The sequence below is a fragment of the Patagioenas fasciata genome, chromosome Z (assembly GCF_037038585.1).
Source record: "Patagioenas fasciata isolate bPatFas1 chromosome Z, bPatFas1.hap1, whole genome shotgun sequence".
Lineage (NCBI taxonomy): Eukaryota > Metazoa > Chordata > Aves > Columbiformes > Columbidae > Patagioenas > Patagioenas fasciata.
In genome coordinates, this window is record NC_092560.1 from 54899556 (window position 1) to 54927235 (window position 27680).

The window sequence follows — 27680 nt, forward strand, 5'->3', positions numbered from 1 at the left end:
TTTATAAACATTAATAAGGTCACCCCTCAGTCTCCTCTTCTCCAAACTAAAGAGCCCCAGCTCCCTCAGCCTTTCTTCATAAGGGAGATGCTCCACTCCCTTAATCATCTTTGTTGCCCTACGCTGGACCCTCTCCAGCAGTTCCCTGTCCTTCTTGAACTGAGGGGCCCAGAACTGGACACAATATTCCAGATGGGGTCTCACCAGGGCGGAGTAGAGGGGAAGGAGGACCTCTCTCGATCTACTGACCACCCCCCTTGTAATACACCCCAGGATGCCATTGGCCTTCCTGGCCACAAGGGTACAGTGCTGGCTCATGGTCATCCTGTTGTCCACCAGGACCCCCAGGTCCCTTTCCCCTACACTGCTCTCTAATAGGTCATTGCCCAACCTATACTGGAACTTGGGATTGTTCCTGCCCAGATGCAGGACTCTACACTTTCCCTTGTTAAATTCCATCAGGTTATCCCCCGCCCAACTCTCCAGCCTGTCCAGGTCCCGCTGGATGGCAGCACAGCCTTCTGGCGTGTCAGCCACTCCTCCCAGCTTAGTGTCATCAGCAAACTTGCTGATAGTACACTCAATTCCCTCGTCTAAATCATTAATGAATATATTGAATAATATTGGCCCCAGTACTGACCCCTGAGGCACTCCACTAGATACTGGCCTCCAACTGGACTCCGCACCATTGACCACCACTCTCTGGCTTCTCTCTTTAAGCCAGTTTGCAACCCACCTCACTACTCTATTGTCTAGACCACACCTCCTCAATTTAGGTGTGAGGATGCTGTGAGGGACTGTGTCAAAGGCTTTACTGAAGTCAAGGTAGACCACATCCACCGCTCTGCCATCATCCATCCACCTTGTTCCCCAGGGCTCAGTACTGGGGCCGGCTCTGTTTAATCTCTTTATCAATGATCTGGATGAGGGGATTGAGTGCACCCTCAGTAAGTCTGCAGATGACACCAAGTTGGGTGGGAGTGTTGATCTGCGGGAGGGTTGGATGGCTATACAGAGGGATCTGGACCAGCTGGATGGTTGGGCTGAGGCCAACCGTGTGAGGTTTAACAAGGCCAAGTGCCGGGCCCTGCACTTGGGTCACAACAACCCCATGAACGCTCCAGGCTCAGGGGAGAGTGGCTGGAAAGGAAGAGGACCTGGCTGTGTTGGTGACAGTGGCTGAACATGAGCCAGCGTGTGCCCGGGTGGCCAAAAAGGCCACCAGCATCCTGGCTTGTATCTGGAATAGTGTGGCCAGCAGGACTAGAGAAGTGATTGTGTCACTGTACCAGGCACTGGTGAGGCCCCACCTTGAATCCTGTGTTCAGTTTTGGGCCTCTCCTCATCAGAAGGACACTGAGGGAGTAGAGAGTGCAGAGGAGGTGACGAAGCTGGTGAGGGGCTGGAGCACAAGTGTGATGGGAGCGGCTGAGGGAGCTGGGGCTGTTCAGCCTGGAGAACAGGAGGCTCAGGGGAGACCTTATTGCTGTTTGCAACTGCCTGAAAGGAGGTTGTAGCAGGAAGGGTGTTGGTCTCTTCTCCCAAGTGATAGCAAGTGATAGGACAAGAGGAAATGGATCATCGAATCCAACTCCTGGCCCTGCACAGGACAACCCAAAATTCACACCATCTCTCAAAGGAAGTAATGTGAAGAAAAAAAAAAATAAAATAATGCTTCCTAAAAAGGGAATCTAGTCTACTCTGAAAAATAAATACAATTATTTCAATCAAATAATGTCTACGAGGAGTCCTTCTTGAAAAACATTCGCCAGCTACTCAGATACAGACACATTTTTGCATCTACAAAAACAAAACGAAACAAAACAATACAAAAGAAAACAAAACAAAACCAGAACCCCCACACACACGCAAAAAACCAAACCAAACAAACAAACAAACAAACAAAAACCAAAACAAAAAACCAAACCCACCAATAAACTAAAAAACCCCTGCTGCCCTGTCTCCATCCAGAAGTAGATATCTAAGTGGTTCAGATGAAGGGTAGTCTGGCAAAAGCCACCCTTTTCCTGCCCAGGCGCATGGACACTCTCATGTGCCTCTCATGGCAGAAGCTGGATCCCCTTCTCGGGACAGACACCTTCCAGGAAGGACACAGCCACAGAGGCGACTCATCAGGTCTGTACAGCACTTTGCTCGGCACCAGTTTTTATGTATTTGGTGCTTTCCTGTGACTACTCTTGCTGCACAGATGGTCATAAAAAGACAAGCACTCAGGGAGAGGGTTGGGGCGTGTCAGGGAGAAGTAATGGGATGGCTGATGGCTTTAGTGAATCCTTCCATTTAGTGAATGTCTGAGCCCAGAAATGGAAAGCAGTTGATGTCCGCAAGTAGAGGAGGAATAAGAGGAAGATTTTCTTGGGAATACGGAAGGAAGAAAGGCCTCTCTTGGGCTAATCATAGATGGCAGTGATATTTTCATTTTGTGGGCATGGCTGTACCTGGGAGATGCAAAATGGCTGCTGCTGGAGGCGGCTGTGCTCAGTCATGCCCAATGAGGTGACCCTGCTCTGCTCCTTTCTTACACTCCCCACGCTGGGATGGATCTCAGGAAACATCCGTGAGCCTGGAGGAAGCATGAACCTCCTGGAGCGTTGGCCCGTTACTGGAAGACAAGAGTGAAAGGTCAGTGAGAGACATGGGAGTGCAGGAAGAGAGTGGTCTATGCGTAGCAGTAAGTGTGTTAGAGGCAAGAAGAACACCTGAGGAGCATGGGCTGGTCATGCTAATGTGGAATAGATTGTCTTCTCTTTTTTATTTTGGGGTGTGCATTTCAGTGCTGGGGCACGGATCCAAATTGAGGATTCAAACAAGTTTGGCACTGGGACAGCTTAGGTGATTGAGGACCACTGCCAGGCCTATGAAAGAAGCTGGATGGGCTTTGGGGACCTCACAGGCATTGCCAAATCCTCAGAAAACCACAGCACTTGGCACCGAACCCAATCGCAAACACAAATACCCTCGCAGCGACCACAGGCAGAGCCTTGAGAAACATTTGAGAGAAAAGGTCTCCTTTGCCAGGCCCTGGGGGTCAGGGCTCGGCCATTCTGATGATAAACACACATGAAGGGCTGACATGGCATCAGAACCACCTCCACATCACCTTTACCACCTGTGACCAGTGTCTGCAGGCTTTTGCTTCACCAGCCTCCAGGGACACGGACTGGTTGTTTCCTCCAGAGCTGTGTCAGCGATCCCTGCTTTGTGGGATCCCAAGCACCTTCAGAAACTTGAGTTCGCTTCTGCCTTTTACTTTGCTGGAGGTTTGTTCATTGTTTCAGGGTCTGTGGTTTGGGAACGTGGCAGCAGACGGCTCATTAACATCCAACACGCCCTTACAAGCCAAGGCTCTCTGCAGCATTTTCCTAAAGGCTTCAAGCCTGGTGTGAATGATTAGAGAGATTTCAGGAAGAGCCAAACAGAGAGCATTTCAGTAATACATAGCAATAAAGCAGCATTTCTTCTGTTTCCTTCCCCCCTCTCCCTTCTGCCCCTTTCCAGAAGAGGTGATATCAGCAGCCTTCAATTCTTATGGATCTGGAGCATCCCCTGATGCAGACACAATATGTCAGAAAAGGGGGTGCTTGAAGCCCCAGCTGAGTGAGGAGACAGTCCAGGACACCTCAAGAGCAATCACACTCCTCCGAACCAAGAGGTGGGTGTTCCTGGCAATCTCAGGTGCCACAGCACAGCGATACTTGTGTTCAGGGAGCCGGTCAAATGACCCATCTCCTATTCTGTAAAGGTGTCTGATTTTGATCAGGTAACCCCTGAACTGAGCCCCATCCACTCCTAGGTGGTCTCCAGACTCCTGCCTTCAGGAACAGTGTCCCAGGAGACCTTTGTGCTGAAGACGGAGGCAAAGGAGCCATAAAGTACCTCAGTCCTGTCTGCTTCTAATCTTAGAAAGCGCAGCAGCAGGCCCTCGTTCACCCTGTCTATTCTTTTACTGTAAGGAAACAACGTCAGCTCATCTTGCTGCCCTCACCCTCCCCTGTACATATGAAATCCAGATTAGCTTTGGCATCATCCTTGCATCTTTTTTTGGTTTTAGAAGTTTCTTTCTTCAATTAGCCAATTTACAGTATCAATGTCAGCTCAGCTGGATATTTACTCAGGACCTCAGGGATTGTTTTTTAAAAAAAACCCAACAAACTCTGCACTTCATTATCAGCCTTGCACCAGACTGACAAATAAACAAATCTTCCCCATGCAACAAAGCTTGCCTAATAGTAAGGAATGAGAAGATTATTTTGTGCTACTTTTCAATTGATACAGAGACACAAGAGAGAACAAGGAAAGCCCAATGGTTATCGTGGCTGCGAAGGCCAACATTTACATCCCTGTCCTTCAGTCAGAGCTCAAATTGGCTGGGAAAGAATGCCTTTTAAAAATACTGTTATTGCAAAGCAGCAGAGTGTACTCTTAGTTCATAGGTTAACAAGTAGTTAATAAATGAAATCTCATTAAATTTCATTGGAAGCTCACTTTTTATTATAGTAAAGGACGCTAAAATTTCATCTGGATAATTAGGTTCCTTACGTTTGGGGAAAGAAATAGACTCAAGTAGATTAGATTACACTGTTAGTCGGGCATTCGTTATGTGCAGTGCTGTGGTCGCCCTGACGATTTTCCACCCTAAGTGCTTGCCACAACAGGACACTCTCCTGCAGGTTGTATTTACAGAAGTGTTGCATATTCATTACAGTTCTTAGAAATTATTAATATTCAATACACCTATTCTAATAAATTATTACAGAAACATGAAATTAATTATTTCTCGGTCTTTGCTGCTGTCTGGTGTTTTTTTATGGGCACTGCAGTCTGTCTGGAGGGCATTTACTTCCTCTGAGTGTCTTCTCATACTCTACCTCACGTGCCTACTTGTTGGACTTCCCACGTTGGCAGCACTTCATGCAAGTGCAATTAGTACATACTTACATAAGTAATTAATTAGTGCAAGCCTTGAATTACACTTCTCTATTCTATAGATTACTTTTGAGACATCTGTTAGCATGCAGCTTCGGATTCAGCCTGTCCATATACTTCCTTTAGCTCATTTTGGGCTATAATAGTTTTCGCTAAAGATTCATGTAAAAGCCAGCTTGGAGTAAAGGCATTTTTTACTGCCGTTGTACTTATTAGAATTACTAAGATCAACGCTGAGAGAACTTTAAAGTGGTAGGTCCTACTGGGTCTGGCGTCCATTGCTTATCTGACACTTTCTTCACTCTTGAACAGTGAATACAGGCAGGTTACTCTTTAATCTTGATTGCATTAAATGTCATCAGCAACACTTCCCTTCTAAAGGCTGACCTGAAAAAGCTTTAATGTACGCCCAATCTGCCGGTCTAAAGGGACAAATTAGTTGATCTGACCCTCTGGCTTTAGTTTCAAGCACTCGCTTTGCTGCTTTATTTAACAGTTTACCTATAGCTATCATACATCTTTGTAAATACACTTCTCCTAACTGATTCAAATCTTCTCCTTGGTATTTAGCATGACAGAGCATACCATAGAGAATTTCAAAGGGACTTAAATTCTCTTTGGTTTGAGGCTTAACTCTAATTTTAAGCAACACAAGGGAAGGTGCTTGATTCCATTTTAGATTTGCCTCTTGAAAAATTTTACTCAACTGCTGTTTAATCAAGTTATTAATTTTCTCTGCCTGTACAATAGCTTGTGGCCTATATGGTGTATGCAATTGCCAATTAATTCCCAGAGCTTTGCTAACCTTTTATAATACCTGTGCAACAAAATGTGGACCTCTATCAGAGGACACCACAGCAAGTACCCTGATTCAAGGAATTATTTCGTTTTAGCCACTTCTCTCACTTTCTTAGTTCTGTAAGGGAAAGCTTCTGGCCAACCTCTGAAGGTATCTGTTAACACTAACAAATACCAATACCCACCTTTTCTAGTGAGCTGAAAGAAATCTATTTGCCAGTGTTGTCCTGGTATGTTTCCTTTCTCAATTGTTCCTATCTGTAGTGGACTTACAGTATTTTGATTATTCTTCAAACATACCTCACATTGCTGAGTTACTTGTTTTACTATGGTACACAAACTCACTCCTAAAATTCTTTTAATCACATCCTGGTAGAGCCACCCAATGAGTTTTGTTGTGTTCTCCTAATGCAATTCCCCATAACACGCTGTGAGGTATTACTGCTCTTCCATCAGCAGTTTTGAATCTGACCCGTCTCCTATTTTTGCCTGTAAATCTTCTATTAATTTCTTGTCATCCTTTGTATAGTTTACTGATGTTGGTTCAAGAAGTCAGCCCTCTGGGATCACTTCTGTATTTATCTCTTCAGGAACCTGTTCAGCAGTGTAGTCTGCTAGTTTGTTCCTAATCTCTTGGTCAGAGTTACCCTTTTGGTGCCCTTGACAATGCACCATGGCTATCTTTTCTGGTAATCTCACAGCTTCCAATATCTGAAGTATCTCTTTGGTGTGTTTCATCTGTTTTCCTTGCACTGTTACTAGTCTCTCTTCTTTCCAAGTAGCTCCCTCAGCATGTGATACTCCAAATGCCTATTTTGAATCAGTCTATGTATTAATTTTCTTCCCTTTGGATAATCCTAATGCTGGTGTGAATGCAATTACCTCAGCTTTCTGGGCAGAGGTTCCTTCTGGAGGTAAAGGTTTGGCTTCAATTACCTTGTGGGTAGTTGTCACAGCATACCCAGCTTTACATACTCTTTGCTTTACAAAGCTGCTCCCATCAGTAAACCAGGAGTCTTCAGCATCCCCTAATGGTTGTTTCTTTAAATCTGGTATAATTGAGTAGATGGCCTTCATGGTCTCCAGATAGTCATGGACCACAGGTTTCAAAACAGATCCACTGAGGAAAGAGGCTGGATCAACAATAGTACTGGTAACAATATTTACATCATCTTGTTCTACTAATACTGCTTGGTATTTCAGAAACCTTGAAGGGAATAACCAATGGTTACCTCTTTTTCCAGTACCACAGTGAATGTATGAGATACCAACACCGTCACCTTTGGACCCACAGTAAGCTTGTGCGCTTTCTATATGTTGGGGACAATGGTTGTCACAGTTCTCAGGCACACTGCCCAACCTTTGCTTCCACAGTCTAATTGCTTAGAGAAGTACGCTACAGCTCATTTATAGGGCCCCAATCACTGGGCCAGAACTCCTAAGGCAATTCCTTGCCTCTTATGGGAGAACAACCAGAATGGTTTTGTGACATCAAGAAGGCCTAAAGCAGGAACTTTCATAAGTTCTTTCTTCAGCTGTTCAAATGCCCTTCTGGCTTCCCCTGTCCAATTCAGTTTAGAAGGGTTATTTTTCAACAGGTCATACAAGGGTTTTACCAAAAGTCCATAGTTATATATCCATAGCTGGCACCAACCCGTCATTGCAAGGAAAGTTCTGAGTTCTGTAACTGTTGGAGGCTCAGGTGTTTTTTTTTTTTCATTCCATCCCCGATTCATGCTGTCCCTCAGATATCTTGAATCTCAATTAAATGACTTGGCACTGTATTAGTTGAGCTTTCTGTTGAGACACTCGATACCCACTTAATTCCAGAAAATTCAACAAGTTTACAGTCCGTCGCATGCAACCTTCTTTAGTTTCTGTGTTTATAAGGAGATCATCAACACACTGTGACAAAGTCCCATTTCCTCAAGGAGCTTCGCAGGTTTCAAGTTCTCATGCTAACAGGTTTCCAAAAATAATAGGGCTGTTCTTAAATCTTAGGATAACACTCTCCAAGTTAAGTGGGTCTTTCTTCCAGTGCCAGGATTTTCCCACTCAAAAGCAAAAAGTTTCTGACTTTCTTTAGCCAAGGTTAAACAAAAGAAGGTATCTTTCAAATCTAACACAATAAACCATTCAGTTAACAATGTGTAAGGGTTGGCTACTACTGAGTGTAAATCCTCAGTGATTTTGTTTATTGCCCTCAAATCCCAGGCTAAGCTATAACTTTTACCATCTGGTTTCTTTACAGGTAGGATTGGAGTGTGCAGTTCTGATTCACATTCCACCAATGGTCCAAATTGCTAGAAATTACTAATTATTTATTTTGGGCCTTGTTTATCTTCTAATTTTAGGGGATATTGTTTGATCCTCACTGGTCGAACACTTGGTTTCAAATGAATTTTTGCTGGTTCTGCATTCTTGGATTTACCAGGAGCTCCTGAAGTCCATACCCATGGAAATACTTGATCCAATACTCCCTTAGACATTAGGCTTTGCCTATCAGTTTGAATCATTGGCATACTCAAAATCTCAATTAATTGATCTTATTTTACCTTTGTCATGGTTTTGTTAAAAAACAAGTTTTCTCTTTTAGTGAATTTTACCTGTCAGCTAAAGCCTTCATATTAGCAGCATTTTCCTGGAGAATCAGATACACGTTTTGGTAAACATAGCAATGGAATGCAAAGTTATTGATAAGCATGGATGGACATCTCGCGAGAGGGGCAACGAGAAACAAGTGACCAAGAAACTGACCAACGGCGTATAACATTCCATTCATGTGAATACTTCATATAAAACTGGGAGAACACGAGTATCTCATCCTTTTTCTCTTTGCGCTTCTTCGTTCCTTCTGCTTATGGCCGACATTAGGAGAGGACATTGCTAGTCATCCCTATGAACTGAGGCCTAGTGAGAGACTGAATCCGGCTCCAGTTGGCTGCAGAGTCCAACCCAGGACTTCGGGTGCAGTTGCTGAGACTTTCAAGATTGGTTTTGTATATTTTGTATTAGTTTCTCTATCCTTATTAGTAGCACTGGTAAAACATTTTTAACTTTTCCAACTCTCTTCTCTCTGTCCTTCTTTTCCTCCTGATTGCCTGTCCTTAGTGGGAAGGGGGGAGAGGAAGGGGCAAAAAGGGGAAGTGGTGGGGGAGAGGAGGTTAACAATACATCTGCCAGGGTTTTATTGTCACCCCGCAATCTAAACCCTTGGCAACCTTGAATTCCACTTTACTCTGTTTCAGTGTTCTTATTGTTTCCAGTTATTCCAATAGATCTTGTCTTAGTAATGATTTTGGAGACCCAGGTATATAAAAGACTCTATGGATTCCAGTGTGTTTTCCGAACTTTTATTTGATTGGTTGAAAAAGAAAGTTTTCTCTTGTTGGCCAGTAGCTCCCACTACAGTTACAAAATCCTTATCTAATGGTATCAATTCCTGACTCAAAACCAAACAAGATGGCCCTGTATCAACTCAAACTTCAACTTTTTTCCCTGTTTCCCTAGCTTTACTATAACCAGTGGATCTGCTAGGGTAAATTCCCCAGGTCCCTGTCAATCAACCTCAGTTATTACTGCAGACTTCAATTTTGGACAACTCCATTTCCAACGTCCTTGTTCTCTACAATGAGCACATTGATTCTGTTTCACCTGGGGTCTGGGTTGAGACTCATCCTTCCTCCTAGGAAGCCCTCCCCTACCCTGTCCTTCCAAAGGTCCCTGTGGACCCTGCCCTTGTCTTTCTAATGCTGCCACAACAGCAGCTGAAAGGATCCTGTGGTGGTCAGTTAATACTACACTTTCTGCCACTCTGACTGCGAAGCGAGTGCGGAGTCCCGACCCATGGTTCCGTGTTCTCCGCAAGGAGACCGGCCGGAGACAGATGAAGCGAATGATAAGTGTTTGTTGAACTGATAGCTAGCTTGATAATCATGTGTGTTGTCTTTATAAGTGCCCGGGCATGCCATGTCTATTGTAATAATCTTTAGAGTACAACCATCTATATGATGAGCAATTTAGCTTTTAATTGTGTGCATGTGGTGATAAGGTTTTGTGTGTGATAAGCTGTGTCTCATCTCAGTGTACCAAATTTAGCTTTTTGTATGTACACCAGGTGAGAAATCCTGTTTTGGGATAACAGTTGTAATACCCCAGATAAGACACTAATAAAAGCCTTGCCCAGTCCAGGTTGCTGAAGGAAGTGGGGTGGGGTGGGGGGTGCCGATGGGGCTCCAGCGCGCACTGACCTGTTTTGTCAGGGAGACCCAGCGGTGCTTCTAGCCAGCTGAGCAGTGAGCGGTTCAAAGGTGCAATGCTGATATCAAAATATTGTCTTCATTAAGGGTAATTGTGATCTGTTTGCATATTTGAACTCGGTTGTTGTTTCCCCTGTTTGAGTTCAGTATTTTAATTTGTACATTTATATTTGGTGTCAAAAGAGTTTTATTTGGGTAGATTTTAAAGAAAATTATCCGTAAATGCTAAAGGCAATCTGAGTGGAAACCAAATAAGAGAAAATAGGCAAATAAATTCCACAATGGGTAATTTTCAAGGTGGAGTTTTAAAGAAAAGTCCCCTCAGTTGTGTATTAGCTCACTAGAAGGAAATTGTCGGGACGGCGGGCACAGAAAGTAAAAAGACTCTTATCAAATATTGTAATCACCTGTGGCTACTCTATAAATTAGGGAATGAGGAGCGGTGGCCCATCAATGGGACATTAGATTTAGACACCCGGTTGCAACTAATGTTATTTTTAAAGAAGAAAAGAAAATGGGATGAAGCTACATACGTAGACATGTTTTTCACCCTCCGAAGCCATCCTGAGTATCAGAGGGACTGTATATTAGATCCCCCCCAGGACCCTACTGTAGTAGCTTTAGAAAGGGAAAATAAGGAAAAACAAAAAACTAGTAAACCCCAGAAACGTTGTTCAGGATCAGAGGACCTGCCAGAGTATTACAAGCCACCAGTGGGAGGCGGGGCTGCAGGGGAACAGGAATGCAGAGCAGTGGGAGGGGCAGGAGGAAAGCAGAATCGGAGAATTTAATCCAGCCACCCCTCAGGGCAGCCCAGTGGCTTCCCATACTCGAAACAGGGAAATAGTGCAAGCCCCCCTCAGAGAGGCAGTAGGACCAGGGGGAGGTCCAGTTTTAATAAAGGGTCCCTTTTCTTCATTTGAAATTGAAACATGGAAGACAGTAGCAAAAGATTATCGGAGTGATTCTGTGGGGGTTACTAGGCATTTTCAGTTTCTGGTTAAACACCATAACACTGACTGGAATGATATACAACTATTATGAGACCATATGACAGAAACTGAAAAACAATTAATATTGAAAACAGCCCAAGATTTGGCTGTCAGTCAAATTGGCAATGATAAGGAGGGATGTGAAAGATTACCTCCCCTTGCAGGATCCACATTGGGTTCCAAACAGAAGCGGACAAATGGACTTATTAAACCAATATAGAGACTGGATTGTGAAAGGGATGGAGCGAGCTATCCCACAAACAATTCATTGGTTGGCTTTGTATGCTATTCCACAGGGGCCAAAAGAAACCCCTTCAGAATTTCTAGATAAGTTGCGAGATACTATGAGGAGATACGCCCCTCTTGACCCAGGTTCAGAAGTAGGGATACAGCAGTTAGTGTTGTTATTTATAGGTCAGTCAACAAACGATATTCGGAGGAAGTTACAGAAACTGAAAGGAACAGAAAGTCGGAATTTGGAAACATTGTTAGATGAAGTCTGGAGAGTATTTAGTAACAAGGAAGAAGAAGACCATCGGAAGGATAGACATATGATAGTAGCAGCACTACAAGAGAGTAGGGAACTGAGAATTGGAAGGACTGGAAGGTTCCAAAAGCCTTTAGAAAGGGATCAGTGTGCATGGTCTGGGAAAAAAGGACACTGGCAAAATGAATGCCAAGAAAGGCGCAGGGGAAGTAGCAAAGGGAGAATAAGACAGTAGCAGATGTTGAAAGAAACTGACGGGGACCTGGGGAATCCACCCTAGCAAATCCACTGGTTGTAATGAAGCTAGGGAAAGAGCAAAAAGAAGTTAAATTCTTGGTAGATACGGGAGCAACATTCTCGGTTCTCAATCAAGCGTTAATGCCAATAAGTAACGACTACATAGTAGTAAAGGGAACTACTGGCCAAAGTGAAAGAGCATACTTCTGTGAACCTTTGAAATACAAATTGGGTAAACAGGTAGGCATCCACAAATTTCTATATATGCCTAACTCCCCAAAACCTCTTTTGGGGAGAGACCTATTGGAACAAATGGGTACAGTAATCAGATTTGAAAAATGGGTAATTACTCTGGAGGTAAATGATCAGCAATATGTGCAAATAATGAGCTTGCTTTTAGTGACTGTTCCCACAGAGGGCAAAAATAATGAAAAGGTTGTGAACCAAGTGTATCCCAGAGCATGGGCCACTGATGTAACTGGAAGAGCCAAAAATGCCCCACCAGTCGAGGTAAAAATCAAAGAAGGACAGCAGCCAGTAAGGATTAAACAATACCTTTTGAAAAAAGAGGACAGGGAAGGAATTCAGCCAGTAATAGAGAAATTCCTGCAAACAGGGTTATTAAAGGAATGTGAGTCCAGTTATAATACCCCTATATTGCCTGTCCGCAAGCCGGATGGTTCATATCGGGTGGTTCAGGACTATATACAAAATGACTATAAACAAAATAACTGAAGATCTCTACCCAGTGGTGGCAAATCCATATACCCTTCTGACAGTATTAACACCTGATTTGACTTGGTTTAGTGTTCTAGATTTAAAAGATGCCTTCTTTTGCCTCCCTTTCTATGAAGCCAACCAGACATTTGCTTTTGAATGGGAGAACCCTAAAACTGGATGTAAAACCCAGCTCACATGGACGGTGTTGCCACAAGGATTTAAGATCAGCCCGACAATATTTGAAATCAGCTTGCTAAAGATCTTGAATCCTGGGAAGCCCTGCCTGATGAGGGGCAGATGCTACAATATGTGGATGACATTTTAATTGCTACTAGAACCAAAGAGACGTGCATGACCTGGACCGTAATTTTATTAAACTTTTTGGGGCTCCAAGGATATCGGGTATCACAGAAGAAAGCTGTCGAGGGTTAGGATTGCGGGGTGACAATCAAACCCTGGCAGATGTATTGTTAACCTCCTCTCCCCCGCCACTTCCCCCTTTTGCCCCTCCCTCTCCCCCCTTCCCACTCAGGACAGGCGATCGGGAGGGAAAGAAGGACAGAGAGAAGAGAGTTGGAAAAGTTAAAGATGTTTTACTAACGCTACTAATAAGAATAGAGAAAATAATACAAAATATACAAAACCAATCTTGTAAGTCTCAGCAACTGCAGAGCCAGCACCCAAAGTCCTGGATTAGACTCTGTAGCCAACCGGAGCTGGATTCAGTCTCTCACTAGGCCTCAGTTCGCAGGGACGACCAGCAAGTTCCTCTCCTAATGTTAGCCATGAGGAAAAAAAGGGAAAAGAGACAAAAGGGACGAGATCCTCGTGATCTCCCACTTTTATATGAAGTATTCACGTGAATGGAATGTTATACACCGTTGGTCAGTCTCTCGGTCATCAGTTTTCTCGTTGCCCCTCTCGCGAGATGTCCATCCGTGCTTATCAATAAGTTTGCATTCCATTGCTAGGTTTAACCAAAACATGTGTCGGGTTCTCCAGGAAAATGCAGCTAATATGAAGGCTTTAGCTGACAGGCAAAAATTCGCTAAAAGAGAAACTTGTTTTTAACAAAACCAGGACATTCCACCCCTTATAATATGACATTCACTGAATACTTAAACCTTATCAATACAATCTATCAATACAATCTAATTAATCACTACTACTATATATATATATATATATATGTACATATATACACAGGAGTAATTAATCAGTGGACCATCCTTTGAAAAGTTCATTAAGTTCATTTTGTCACAACAGTCTCCCAGGGCAGGAAAAATGATACAAGTGCATCTCATGACCACTGTTTGTGGGTTAAGGACACCAACTTCGAAGAAGGTGTCGGGCGCCACTCGAAGAAGCTAGCTCTAGTTTCATCACCATTGTCTTGATCTGAAAGACACTTTTTAAACATTGTTAGTACGGCAATTCACATCATACAGTTCAGCATTGCATATTTTCACCTGAAATCAAATCCCCTTGAGGTACACACCGAACTTCTCCATCCTTAAGCATCACCCACCAGGTGCTGCCAGGTCCCTGGGCAAAAACAATCCCACGAATAGGTTTGCCTTTGCCTGAGGCAGGAGTAACCCAGACTGCCTTTCCTAAGATATTTTTCATGTGTACTACAGGGACTTTATCTCCTTCTACAGTACGTAGAATTTCTGATTGGGCAGGCCCGGCTCGATTGGTTGATCCCCTAGTGTTGACCAACCAAGTGGCTTTTGCTAAATGTGAATCCCAGTTTTTAAAGGTTCCACCACCAAGTGCCTTTAGTGTAGTTTTTAACAAACCATTGTACCTTTCAATTTTCCCAGAGGCTGGTGCATGATATGGAATATGATATACCCACTCAATACCATGTTCTTTGGCCCAATTGTCTATAATACTGTTTTTGAAATGAGTACCATTGTCTGATTCAATTCTTTCTGGCGTACCGTGCCGCCAAAGGACTTGCTTCTCAAGGCCCAAGATAGTATTTCGGGCTGTAGCATGAGGTACGGCATATGTTTCCAACCATCCAGTGGTTGCTTCCACCATTGTAAGTACATAACGCTTACCTTGACGTGTTTGTGGAAGTGTAATATAATCAATTTGCCAAGCTTCTCCATACTTATACTTTAACCATCGCCCCCCATACCATACAGGTTTTAACCGTTTTGCTTGTTTGATTTCGGCGCAAGTTTCACATTCATGAATAACCTGTGAAATAGTGTCCATAGTTAAATCCACCCCTCGATCACGAGCCCATTTGTATGTTGCATCTCTACCTTGATGCCCTGAAGCATCATGGGCCCACCGAGCTAGGAAAAGTTCACCTTTATGTTGCCAGTCCAAGTCCACCTCAGCTACTTTAATCTTAGCAGCTTGATCCGCTTGTTGGTTGTTTAGATGTTCCTCAGTGGCTCGACTTTTAGGCACATGAGCATCTACATGACGAACTTTCACAGGCAGCCTCTCTAGCCGAGCAGCAATGTCTTGCCACAGTGTGGCAGCCCAAATGGGTTTACCTCTGCGCTGCCAGTTGCTTTTCTTCCATTGCTGTAGCCACCCCCACAAAGCATTTGCTACCATCCATGAGTCAGTATAGAGGTAAAGTATTGGCCACTTCTCTCTTTCAGCAATGTCCAAAGCCAGCTGGATGGCTTTCACTTCTGCAAACTGACTGGATTCACCTTGTCCTTCAGTGGCTTCTGTAACTTGTCGTGTGGGACTCCACACAGCAGCTTTCCACCTTCGATGTTTTCCTACAAGACGACAGGATCCATCTGTGAACAGTGCATACTGCTTATCGGTCTCTGAAAGCGTATCATATGGTGGTGCTTCTTCAGCACGTTTTACTTCCTCCTCATCTGGAGACATCCCAAAGTCTTTGCTTTCTGGCCAGTCTGTAATAACTTCTAATATCCCTGGACGGTTGGGACTTCCAATTCGAGCTCGTTGCGTGATCAGTGCAATCCATTTACTCCATGTAACTTCGGTTGCATGATGTGGAGAGGGAACCGTCCCTTTGAACATCCAGCTCAGCACCGGCAGTCGAGGTGCCAGGAGGAGCTGTGCTTCAGTGCCGATCACTTCTGAAGCAGCTCGAACTCCTTCATATGCTGCTAGTATCTCCTTTTCAGTTGGAGTATAGTTGCCCTCAGATCCTTTGTATCCTCGACTCCAAAAACCTAAGGGTCGACCTCGGGTTTCTCCTAGTGCTTTCTGCCAGAGGCTCCAGGTAAGTCCATTATCTCCGGCTGCGGTGTAGAGCACATTTTTAACATCTAGTCCAGTTCGGACTGGTCCAAGGGCCACCGCATGAGTTATCTCACGCTTAATTTGTTCAAAGGCTTGTCGTTGTTCTGGGCCCCACTCAAATTGGTTCTTTTTACGAGTCACTCGATAGAGAGGGCTCACAATGTGGCTGTAGTCAGGAATATGCATTCTCCAAAAACCTACAACGCCCAAGAAAGTCTGTGTCTCCTTTTTATTAGTAGGTGGAGACATCGCTGCAATTTTGTTGATCACATCCATTGGGATCTGACGACGGCCATCTTGCCATTTTATTCCTAAAAACTGGATCTCTCGTGCAGGTCCCTTGACCTTGCTTCGTTTTATGGCAAAACCAGCATCCAAAAGAATATGAATTATTCTCTCACCTTTCTCGAAGACTTCTTTCGCTGTGTCGCCCCATACGATGATGTCATCAATATATTGCAAGTGTTCTGGAGCTTCACCTTGCTCCAGCGTGGTCTGGATCAGTCCATGGCAGATGGTAGGACTGTGTTTCCACCCCTGGGGCAAGCGATTCCATGTATACTGGATGCCCCTCCAGGTGAAAGCAAACTGCGGCCTGCACTCTGCTGCTACAGGAATAGAGAAAAATGCATTAGCAATGTCAATTGTAGCATACCACTTGGCTGCCTTTGACTCCAGTTCAAATTGCAGTTCTAGCATGTCAGGCACAGCAGCACTCAGTGGTGGTGTAACTTCATTCAGGCCACGATAGTCTACAGTTAGTCTCCACTCGTCACTAGACTTACGCACTGGCCAGATTGGGCTGTTAAAAGGTGAGCGAGTCTTACTGATCACACCCTGGCTTTCCAATTGACGGATCAGCTTCTGGATAGGAATCAGAGAGTCTCGATTGGCGCGATATTGCCGGCGATGCACCGTCGTGGTAGCAATTAGCACCTGCTGATCGTCAACCATCAGCAGTCCTACAACAGAGGGGTCATCTGAAAGACCAGGCAAATCAGACAGCTGTTCAATTTTCTCAGTGTCCACAGCAGCTATACCAAATGCCCACCTATACCCTTTTGGGTCCTTAAAATACCCTCTCCTGAGGTAGTCTATACCAAGGATGCACGGAGCATCTGGACCAGTCACAATGGGATGCTTTTGCCAGTTTTTTCCAGTTAGGCTCATTTCAGCCTCTACAACAGTCAGCTCCTGGGATCCCCCAGTCACTCCAACAATATTGATGGATTGCGTTCCTTTATAATTAGAAGGAATTATTGTGCACTGAGCACCAGTGTCCACTAACGCTTTGTACTCCTGGGGTTGTGTTGTACCAGGCCATAATATTTGTACAGTCCAATAAACTCTGTTATCCCTTTCCTCCACCTGGTTGGAGGCAGGGCACCTCTAATTCCTGTTTTGCACAGTCTCTGGGTGTGAATTAGAGGTTCCTTCAAGAGCATCAGAATCTCTTCTGCTCCTTTTGTAAACTGGAGCAGCCACCTTCCTAGGAGTTTTTCCTTTTATCTCACGTACTCGTTCTTGAAGTTCTGAGGTAGGCCTTCCATGCCACTTATTCATGTTTTCTCCCTGCTCATGGAGGAAGAACCACAGTGAACCTCTTTTTGTGGGCTGTCTCTGCCCTCTCTCTCGAGATTGGAAACGCCTTCTCCTAACAGCTGAAACATAGGTTTGTGCAGGTCGTGAACAGTACGTGTCTTCTCTGAGCTCTTTGATTTCTTGCAACAGCTTTTCAAACCGGTCATCAGATTTTTCACACAGTTTCTCCACAGCGGAGACACAAGCCCGTATTGAACCAGCAAGGCTGTCCTCAAAGTACCGGAGCTGCTCAATCACTTCATTAATTTCTTGTACACCTCTAGCCGACCAGACCATTCCTGCCAATGACTTAGCATATGCAGGTGGTGCACTTTGTACAAATCTGCGCCACATAGATTTTGTACAATTGATTCTATCTAGGTCTGTCCCCTCTTGGCTGTTTGGTCCTAGATAGATGATCTCTCGCACAGCTAATTCTCTCAGGAACTGGATACCTCTCTCCATAGTATTCCATTTCCCTAACTTGGATATACAATCTTCCTTGTAGGGAAATCTGACTTTCATAGCTGCCAGGAGTCGGGTCCAGAGAGTAGTGGCATTAGACTCTTTTGAAATTGCCCTATCAATGGTGGAATCTTTTGACAGAGATCCCAGCTGCCTGGCTTCACCACCTTCTAATTCAATTGTTTCTGCCCCATTGTCCCAGCATCGCAGCAGCCAGGTTAAAATATTCTCGCCTTCACGACGCCTAAAGTCTTTTCGCAGATCTCTCAGCTCACGTGGAGAAAAGGACCGAGTGGTGGTCACTTCATCTCCACCCTGTCCTGATGATGTCTCTTGGGTTGATGTTGGCCCTGTGCCATCACCTGCTGCACGGGTAGTCTTTCTAGTGACTTTCTTACAACCAGCAACTGATGCTGATATGGGTTCACCATCATTTGATTCATTTTCAGAGTCTGAATGACTGTCACAGTGATTGCTGTGGTTACAGCAGCAACAGTGCCCAGTGTGTGAAGAAGGGGGGGCTGCCTTGTTAGCCTTGGAGGCTGGAGAGGTAACGTTATCTGCAGAGACCTTGGCAGAGGAGCTCTGCGGAGGAGCTGTAGCTTCAGCCTGTGAAGCCGCGGTTGGGGGGGCAGTGGCTGCAGCAGCAGCTTTGGCTGTTTTGCCTTTTCTCGAGCGGCTAGGAGTGGTTTTTGCTAAAGCTTCCGAAGACGCACCGCAAATCTCAGGACTAAAAAGAGACGCAAACCTCCTATTGAACCTCATTTCTCTTAACAGTAACACAAACTGACACACATTCAGCAAACCAGATAACACCATCACAGTTCTATCAAAGCTCCAAGGATATTCAAAGTTCTCTAAAACATTTGCAAACTGTCCTAGCGAAAACACAAAAGTAGTCAGCCTTTTTAAAGATTCGCTTGACCAATTAGCAAATATAGAGCCATTCTGCTCTTTAATCTCTCCTGGAGGTTTTTCAAGGTAAAGCAGAAGCGAGTAGAAATTCATTAGCGGCTGCAGTATAATGAAATAAACCAGTGCCAAACCACACAGAATCATCATGACCGCTGTCCAGTTTCTTGTTGTTACATAATGAATACTTCGATTCAGAAAGAAACACCAACACAGATATGGGATCAGCGAGCACAATGTAGAAAATAACTGATACAACTTTTGCCACAACATCTTTAAGTCAATGTAATTCCCTTTGCCTTAATACCACTAAAAAATATCCGAAGCAAACAGACGCGCGAGTATCACAACTGTATGAGTTGGCACCGTGCCAAGAAAATTGAAAGGTACGTCAGAGCAGTAGAAAAGCCAAAAATCTCCAAATTTACCCCTTTCTCTCGCCCCACGTTGGGCGCCAATTATCTGTTGAGGGTTAGGATTGCGGGGTGACAATCAAACCCTGGCAGATGTATTGTTAACCTCCTCTCCCCCCCCACTTCCCCCTTTTGCCCCTCCCTCTCCCCCCTTCCCACTCAGGACAGGCGATCGGGAGGGAAAGAAGGACAGAGAGAAGAGAGCTGGAAAAGTTAAAGATGTTTTACTAACGCTACTAATAAGAATAGAGAAAATAATACAAAATATACAAAACCAATCTTGTAAGTCTCAGCAACTGCAGAGCCAGCACCCAAAGTCCTGGATTAGACTCTGTAGCCAACCGGAGCTGGATTCAGTCTCTCACTAGGCCTCAGTTCGCAGGGACGACCAGCAAGGTCCTCTCCTAATGTCAGCCATGAGGAAAAAAAGGGAAAAGAGACAAAAGGGACGAGATCCTCGTGATCTCCCACTTTTATATGAAGTATTCACGTGAATGGAATGTTATACACCGTTGGTCAGTCTCTCGGTCATCAGTTTTCTCGTTGCCCCTCTCGCGAGATGTCCATCCGTGCTTATCAATAAGTTTGCATTCCATTGCTAGGTTTAACCAAAACATGTGTCGGGTTCTCCAGGAAAATGCAGCTAATATGAAGGCTTTAGCTGACAGGCAAAAATTCGCTAAAAGAGAAACTTGTTTTTAACAAAACCAGGACATAAGCCCAGATGGTGCAGCAACAGGTGACTTATCTGGGTTATGAAATTAGAGCAGGGCAGAGGACCCTGGGATAGGCTCGAAAGGAGGCTATATGTCAAACTCCAAGGCCTCAAACTGTAAAAGAATTATGGACCTTTTTGGGCATGACACGTTGGTGTTGGTTGTGGATCTATAATTATGGACTGCTTGTCAAGCCATTGTATGTACTGACAGCTACGGACCAGAAACACCTACAATGGAACAAAGAAGCTACGTGAGCCTTTAAAGAACTTAAGAAGGCATTGATGTCAGCCCCTGCTCTCAGACTCCCAGATGTGAGTAAACCATTTTTCCTATTCTCTCACGAGAAAGACGGAATAGCCTTGGGTGTATTGGCACAGGATCTTGGCCCATATCAGCGAGCAGTGGCCTACTTCTCCAAACAATTAGACACAACGGCAAAGGGGTGGCCTGGATGCTTGCGGGCAGTTGCTGCAGTGGTACTGAATATACAGGAGGCCCGGAAATTTACCATGGGTCAGAAAGTGACTGCGTTAGTGTCCCACACAGTGTCTACAGTCCTAGAAGCAAAAGGGGGACATTCGCTTTCCCCACAAAGGCTTCTCAAGTACCAGGCTATCATGGTGGAACAGGATGATGTAGAAATTATTGTCACTAACATTGTCAATCCAGCTTCTTTCCTCAGTGGCAACATTGGAGAACTGGTTCATCATGACTGTCTGGAGATCATCGAAGCAACCTACTCCAGTCAATCAGATCTAAAAGACAGTCTTATAGAAAACGCTGAAAACTGGTTTATGGATAGAAGCAGCTATGTCCTGAAGGGTGAAATGCATGCTTGTTATGCCATAACTACTACCTGTAAAGTGATAGAATCTGGACCTTTGTCTAAAAATACTTCTGCACAAAAGGCAAAAATGATCGCCCTTACTCATGCTTTGGACTTAGCTCAAGATAAAACTGTTAATATCTATACTGACTCCAAATATGCTTTTGGGGTTGTGCATGCACACAGAGCAATTTGGAAAGAAAGGGGACTTTTGAACTCTCAAGGCAAACACATCAAGCATGCGGAGGAGATATTGAAACTACTGGAAGCAGTTCAACTTCCTAAGAAGGTGGCAATCATGCATATTAAGACACACCAGAAAGTGAGTTCAGAACTGGAGAAAGGAAATGAACTGGTGGACAGAGAGGCAAAATGAGTGGCTAAGCAAAAGGAAAAAATAGAAAGTCCCTGATGGGCAAGTCTCTTTAGAAGGTAAGCCAGAATATACTAAAGAGGATTGAAAACTCATTGCAGATTTAGAGGGATCAAATAATAAGGAAGGGTGGGCTCACACCCCACAGGGAAAACTTATCGTTCTCTCCCATCTTGTTTGACCTTTAGTAAGGAAAGAACATAAGAAAGCACACTGGAGAGCAGAGACACTATATAAACATTTGATCAGGGAAATAAGAGCTAGAAATTTGTATACCACTGTAAGACAGGTGACACAACAGTGTGATCTTTGTCTCCAGACTAATCCCAAAAACATGCCCAAGCTAGAAATGGGTCGAATTGGGAAAGGAAATGGGCCTGGGCAACAATGGCAAATTGATTTTTTCAGAACTCCCAAGAAAAGGGGGGTATCAATATTTGCTGGTATTAATTGATACTTTTTCAGGTTGGCCAGAAGCATTCCCTACCAGGACAGCAAAGGCTCGGGAGGTGACTAGAATATTAATACAGGAAATAATACCAAGGTTTGGAGTTCCAGCTGTTATATCCTCTGACAGAGGGCCACATTTTATTTCAAAAGTGACACAGCAAGTCAGTCGATACTTGGGAATAGACTGGCAACTACATACTCCTTATCACCCTCAATCCAGTGGCCAGGTAGAGAAAATTAATCACTTGATTAAACAGCAAATTGTAAAATTGGGGCAGGAAGCTAATCTGGCTTGGCCTCAATCCTTACCTTTGGCTCTTTTGCATATACGAACAAGGCCAAGAGCAAGGGAAGGATTGAGCCCTTTTGAAATCCTGTATGGGAGGCCCTACAGTGTACAAAAAGGGATATCTGCACAGGTAGGAGATGAAGTTATGACTTCTTACATGATGGCATTAGGTAAACAACTGAACAGAATTGGGAAGCATGTGTTTGGGACTCGGGGTAGAGGTTTGGATGGACCAATAAATAACATCCAACTGGGAAATTATGTTTATGTAAAGTCTTTTGCAGAAAAAACTTTGGAATCACAGTGGGAAGGTCCGTTTCAAGTCCTTCTGACATCCTTCACCGCTATCAAGATTAGAGAACAGAATGCCTGGATTCATCATTCTAGAGTGAAGAAAGCCTGCAAAGCACCATGGAGGGTAACCCAGGTCCAACCTGGAAAATTGTATTTTTCACGATCATAGCCTTAGGATATGGTTGGGATGAAAACTGGTATGTGAAGTTAACCAAAATGACAGGGAACAATTTGAATCTTTCAGACTGTTGGATATGTACAGTCCTCCCAAGAGGAATGGAACTACCAATGTTTGGTGTTCCCCATCCAGATTGAAGAAGGCAAGGGGGTGGATGGGGAAAGTGGGATGCATACCGGAGTCAAACTTGTCCTTATGGGGAGGATCTGAATGAAACTACAGGAGGAAATTTCAGATTGGTGCCTTGGAATCAAACTGAAATTATGATTTATTCTAGATGTATGAACTGCACAGATAAAATCATTAGTTGGCAAAAACTTCCGAATTGCAGTGAATGAAGTCAGTTGCAGAGTGTAGGAACTTTTAATGTAACCAAACTAAAAGACCTAGGGTTTAATTACAATGTAAAAAAACATTGGAAAACATAACTTCCCCTCCAAAATGGCAACAAAATGTAGCCTAGCTCCTGGGTGGTGGTGGCTTTGTGGGGACAGTCGAGCTAGGAAAAGCCTACCTGATAATTGGCAAGGCCAATGTATGGGTGGATACATATTACCTCAAGCACAGGTGTTTAATCATTCATATCCACCCCCAGGCATTGTTAGGACATTATGGAAAAAAACACGTTCAGTATCGAATAACCCTCTCATACAGAGACCCCCTGGATTTCATAGTTTTGCTAGATGGTTCCTTCCTTGGCTAGGGGTTATTGAGTTAGAAAAGGCCATAGTAAATATGTCAACCACAATGGAGAATATCGAAAATGCTACTGCAGATGCTCTTCAAGGGCTCCAGGAAGAGATAACATCATTAAGTAAAACAGTCCAACAAAATCACTTAGTTCTAGATCTCCTGACTGCAAAAGAAGGAGGTGTATGTGTAGTGATAAATCAGAGTTGTTGTTCATATATTAACCAGGAGAAACAGGTAGAAACAGACATCCAAAAGATATGGAAACAATCTCAGACCCTCCATCAGATTACTTTAGATGAAATATCATGGGGATTTTCTGAATTATGCGAAAACCTTACTTCTTCGCTTCCAAATCTGGCTTGGTTACGTTCACTATTTGCAGCCTTAGTAGGGATATTAGTTTTGGGAATACTGATCTGCATAATGATGAAGTGTTTCTTGTGGTGTTGCCAAACTACTGGGGACACCTATAGCAACTGGAAAAGGCATCAATTAAGGCAAAAATTAGAATCTAACAAATACTTTGAGAAAGAGTTAAACAGGGAATCATTATATTAGTTATAGTAAAAGAATTTACTAACTGTCTTGAAAAGGGGGGAATTGACAGAGGGAACTAACATTTTAAGGGTAACTAAACATATAATGGGTGCCTACTAACGAACTAACACTTTAAGGCTTAGCCACACAATAAATGCTTAGTTTAGAGCTTTATGTAAACTTATGTTAAGAAAAACAGAACCTCATCGAATGCCAAGATAAGAAGTTTTACTGCACCTAGCTGTAAACTGAGGAGACAAGATAATGAAGATTTACAGCAAAAGGGGGCGCCAGTCTGGTTTCAATCGACTTGGCAGCTTGAGTCCCAGTCAGTTCAACATAATGAGCCAAAGGGAAAAGTCCACTGTGACAAAGCTGAAGGAGCCTTCTTCCAAAGACTTCCAAAGACCCCTCCTCAAGACCACCAGATGGCACTGCGCAGGCGCAACAGGGCGGGGTCAAGGCGGAGACTATGGAAATTATTACCTGGGACTCATTTTAATAAGAAGCGGGGAAAGGTCATGAATATGTATAGGCATTCCTGGGGTCATTAAGAATATGTAACACCTTACTGTATTTAAATACACCTCATATTGTTAGAATGCGCGTATGAGTGGTGGAACAATCCCCCTTGCACCAAATGTCGAAATAAACATACCTGCTTTATAACTTTGTGAGTTGTAAAGTTTTACGACTTTATAGGTTGTAAAGTTGTTTCTGCGCGTCACACCTTCAATCCACACACCCGCTTTTTCCCCATCCTGCACCCCCCCAGCTCCCTCTTGCACCCGCCTACAACCAACACCACACTCAGCGCAGCACCAACTCACACCCAGTCCCAAATGTGGCCTGAAGGCCCCTGCATCCAGACCAGCCCCAAGCCTCACAGCCTGCACCCAGCTGCACGATCCCCCTGAGCACCCCACAATGCTGCATGAGCACCCTACACTCAGTCTGGGTGTCAGCAAAACCTGGCAAAAGCCCTGGGGCTCTCAAGAAGACAGCAAGGTCTTTGAGGGCCATGGCAAAGCCTGGCCCTAGCAGTGACACAATCTGGAATGACCAGAGCCCTGTCTGGACATAGGCAGAGATTGATGACATCCCCGGGTCAGTCTGGAGAGAAGCAGGGCCCTTTGGGCATTGACAAATCTGGCAAAAGCTGTCAGACTCTCTGGAAGGCAGAAGAGCCCCACGTGGGCATTGTCAATGCCTGTCAAGAGCTGTCAGAGGCTCTGGAAGGAAGCAGGGCATCTCCACTGATGCAGCAATAGTAGCCCTCAACGAAAAACGATAAGGTAGTGCATTTTTCTGTAGCAAATGAGGCACGGACTCTCAATAAGGTGCAATGAGAGACCTTTATTACAAACTCAGGCTTGCATTTATACTTGCTAGGATGCTTGCTCAAGCATTTGCTAGTTTGCTGGTTAGTCATTACGTAAGTGATGTATTTTGTGTTCCCACCAAAGCTAACTGCCATAAACACATTTTTTGTCTATCACAAGCTGTTCCTCTGTCCTTGATTTACCAGTCTTATATCAATCTCTCTGTTCTTCATTTATCAGTCCCATATCAATCTCTCTGTTCTTGATATATCAGTCCTGTATCAATCTCTCTGTTCTTGACGTATCACATAGCATACAGTCCTTGCTTCTTGTATTTTTCCACCAATGCTTGTTCTCACTCAGTCAACTCTTGTAGTTTCTCACAGGTCCAATGTCAGAATACTTCCACATCTCCCCCCTCTTTGTTTAATAATTGTATAGCCATAGCAAAATGTAATTGTATAGTCATTACATGATTGAAACTTTTTTTCAATCATACCTTGCACACAGAATAAGACACATGGTATACAAATCAGAATAAGTAGCAAGACTCCACAAATAAATATTCTAAGCACCAGGTTAAAGAAAGGCCATGTTTTGAAGTTCCTTGTGGCACCAATAACTGTTACAGAATCAACTGTTACAGAGTCATAACTTAATTTTCCCTGCACAGTGTTTAACGGAGAACAATGAGCTCCTGTGTCAAGTAAGAATTCTATTTCCCAGTTCTTCAAGTCAGGATCTATATTAGTATATTTTTGAGCAGTCTCTTTAAGACTATTTAAAAACTCAGTGGGAGATTCCTTACGATCTTGTTTAGTTTCAAAAAGTTTTAGTGTATTTATTACTTTAGGTACAGCGTGTCTAATCCTGTGTAAAATCCACTGTCAATACTGATTCAGGCTGTCCCTAAATATAAGGATATTAGGATCCCACCCTGGATCTGCCAAGGTGCAATTTTGATCTAACGTTCCCTGTACTTTCCCTGTCAATATGTGTTCTTGAATAAATCTTTTACTAGTTTCAGTTTCTTTCCCTGATCATCCTTTTCAAGGGGAAAAAAGAAAGGATTTGAAGGGGATAAATATAATCCATATGTAACATTTTGTATTGTGTAATATGCATTACGTAACATGCAAAATATCTTATTAAATATTGCATGTAATGCATTACTATACTACACATCACAAAGTATACCCACCTAGATCTGTGCAGCATACTAATATTATTTACAGTAGCCACCATTAATTACAATATTCAGTCAGATTCTCCCTGCTTGCTGTTCCCCAGGGAGTCAAACAATCTTTTTCTCATGTCAAAAATACAACCTAGGGGAGGATTTCTTCCAAATCCCTCCTGTTGATTGTCCACTACTTATTTCACTATCACGATAAGAGACAATTGTTTAACCATAAGTATTGGACTATAAAATCACCCAAGACATAAGTGACAACAGCAACAAATCTCTAAAGACACAAACAACAATACAATTACTAAAGCACAAACAACAAAATCACTAAAGGTATCTTTACCACATTACCGCTTTCTCTTTTAGATTACTGTTTTCTTATTTCCCTTCCTTCCTTCCTTCCTTCCTTCCTTCCTTCCTTCCTTCCTTCCTTCCTTCTTTCCTTCCTTTCCTCCCTCCTTGCCTCCCTCCTTCCCTCCTTTCTTCCCTCCTTCTTTCCTTCCTTCCTTTTTTTTGTTTAAATTTATCTATCTATCTATCTATCTATCTATCTATCTATCTATCTATCTATTTATTTATTTATTTATTAAAGTTATCAAAGTTACCAAAATGCAAAGACCCAATGTGCTGGTGTCACTACATGTCTCTCACGTAGGCAGTATGCAAAACAAATCAACCAAATAAAGAAAAGTGCCTTATCTCTATTGGAGGGGTTTTACCCACATCCCAAGCTGGTCCAGGGATCTGTGGTCCATTCCAGAAAGTCCCTGATACCGGCATAAGGTTCGAGAGATCTTGGGATCCACAGGAGGTCAGGCAGATTATCCCACCCTCGGCACCAGAAAATGATACTGAGAAGTTGGCAAAAAGGCTCTTTAACACTGCTTGAAAGTGATAAAAAGCAGGCACTTTTACTACAGAGTGCCGGACTCTCGGAGGATTGCTCCTCTAATTGGGTGTGCATTCCGCTTTCCCAGCTTGCAAGACAAGGGCATCCTGCTTTGCCTCATATCCTGTCTCTATAGAGCTATTGTTTCTCTGTTAGGTTTCTGTTACATTATGCCTAGTCTTGCTACATTATGCCTAGAGGTTTCTGAAATATTTTTGTTCCAGCTGCTTCTCCAGGTTATTAGATCAACAGGTCCTGACCATTCCTTAGACACGGAATCTTTTACCGTCCCTAGAGGTTACTGCTCTTTCGGTGTGCTGGTACTATGTTGCTGCTTGTAACTACTTTGCCCAGTATCATCGCAATTCAAAAAAATTCAGAATGTAAGAAGCTTTCGATAAACACTCCTGGGGTGAGAGCCCAGGCTCCCCCTCTTTTGTTTAGTTAACGCAGCTGCAAGGTCTCTATGAGCTCATTCTACTACAGTTTGTTCTGTTGGTGAGTGATGTATTCATGTAACGTGGGAAGTGTCCCATTGATTTAAAAAGAAGTGAACTTTACTGGAACAATAGGCTGGACCGTTTTCTGTTTTTATACATCATGGAACTCCTAAAACAGCAAAATATATTTTACCCAATATTTGCAGACATCATGTGTTTTTTCACCAGTGTCTGCAGTAGCAACAGGAAATCTGGAATGAGCGTCTACAGAAACATATATATTTGCATTTACCATATTCAGAATAACGCATTACATCAATTTGCACGCAGTCCCGTCCCCCACCTCCCATTTCCCTGGGAAGGGTTAATTTGTTCTGAAGGTTTAAGTGGCTCCCTCTTTACATTAATACTCAAACAA

General features: G+C 43.6%; 1 protein-coding gene and 1 long non-coding RNA gene across 2 annotated transcripts; one reads left to right on the plus strand and one right to left on the minus strand.

Moving 5' to 3' along the window:
- Window positions 1–1863: 1863 nt before the first annotated feature.
- Window positions 1864–27226, minus strand: LOC139826417 (uncharacterized). The gene is made up of 3 exons (XR_011736459.1): window positions 26657–27226; window positions 3122–3398; window positions 1864–2623 (listed from the first exon to the last, which is right to left on the minus strand). It is a non-coding gene; the product is annotated as an uncharacterized lncRNA (long non-coding RNA).
- On the plus strand, window positions 22634–24339 carry LOC139826370 (endogenous retrovirus group V member 2 Env polyprotein-like). Its single transcript, XM_071801778.1, has 2 exons — window positions 22634–23328; window positions 24198–24339. Exons 1-2 carry the CDS (start codon window positions 22634–22636, stop codon window positions 24337–24339), a joined length of 837 nt encoding a protein of 278 aa, XP_071657879.1.
- Window positions 27227–27680: the final 454 nt, after the last annotated feature.

Excerpts from the sequence above, each read along its gene's own strand:
- LOC139826370 (XM_071801778.1), top strand. The coding sequence starts at position 22,634 with ATGGCAACAAAATGTAGCCTAGCTCCTGGGTGGTGGTGGCTTTGTGGG. Across the intron at positions 23,329-24,197 it reads ATGATGAAGTGTTTCTTGTG|CTCCCTCTTGCACCCGCCTA; the intron begins GTGTTGCCAAAC and ends GCACCCCCCCAG.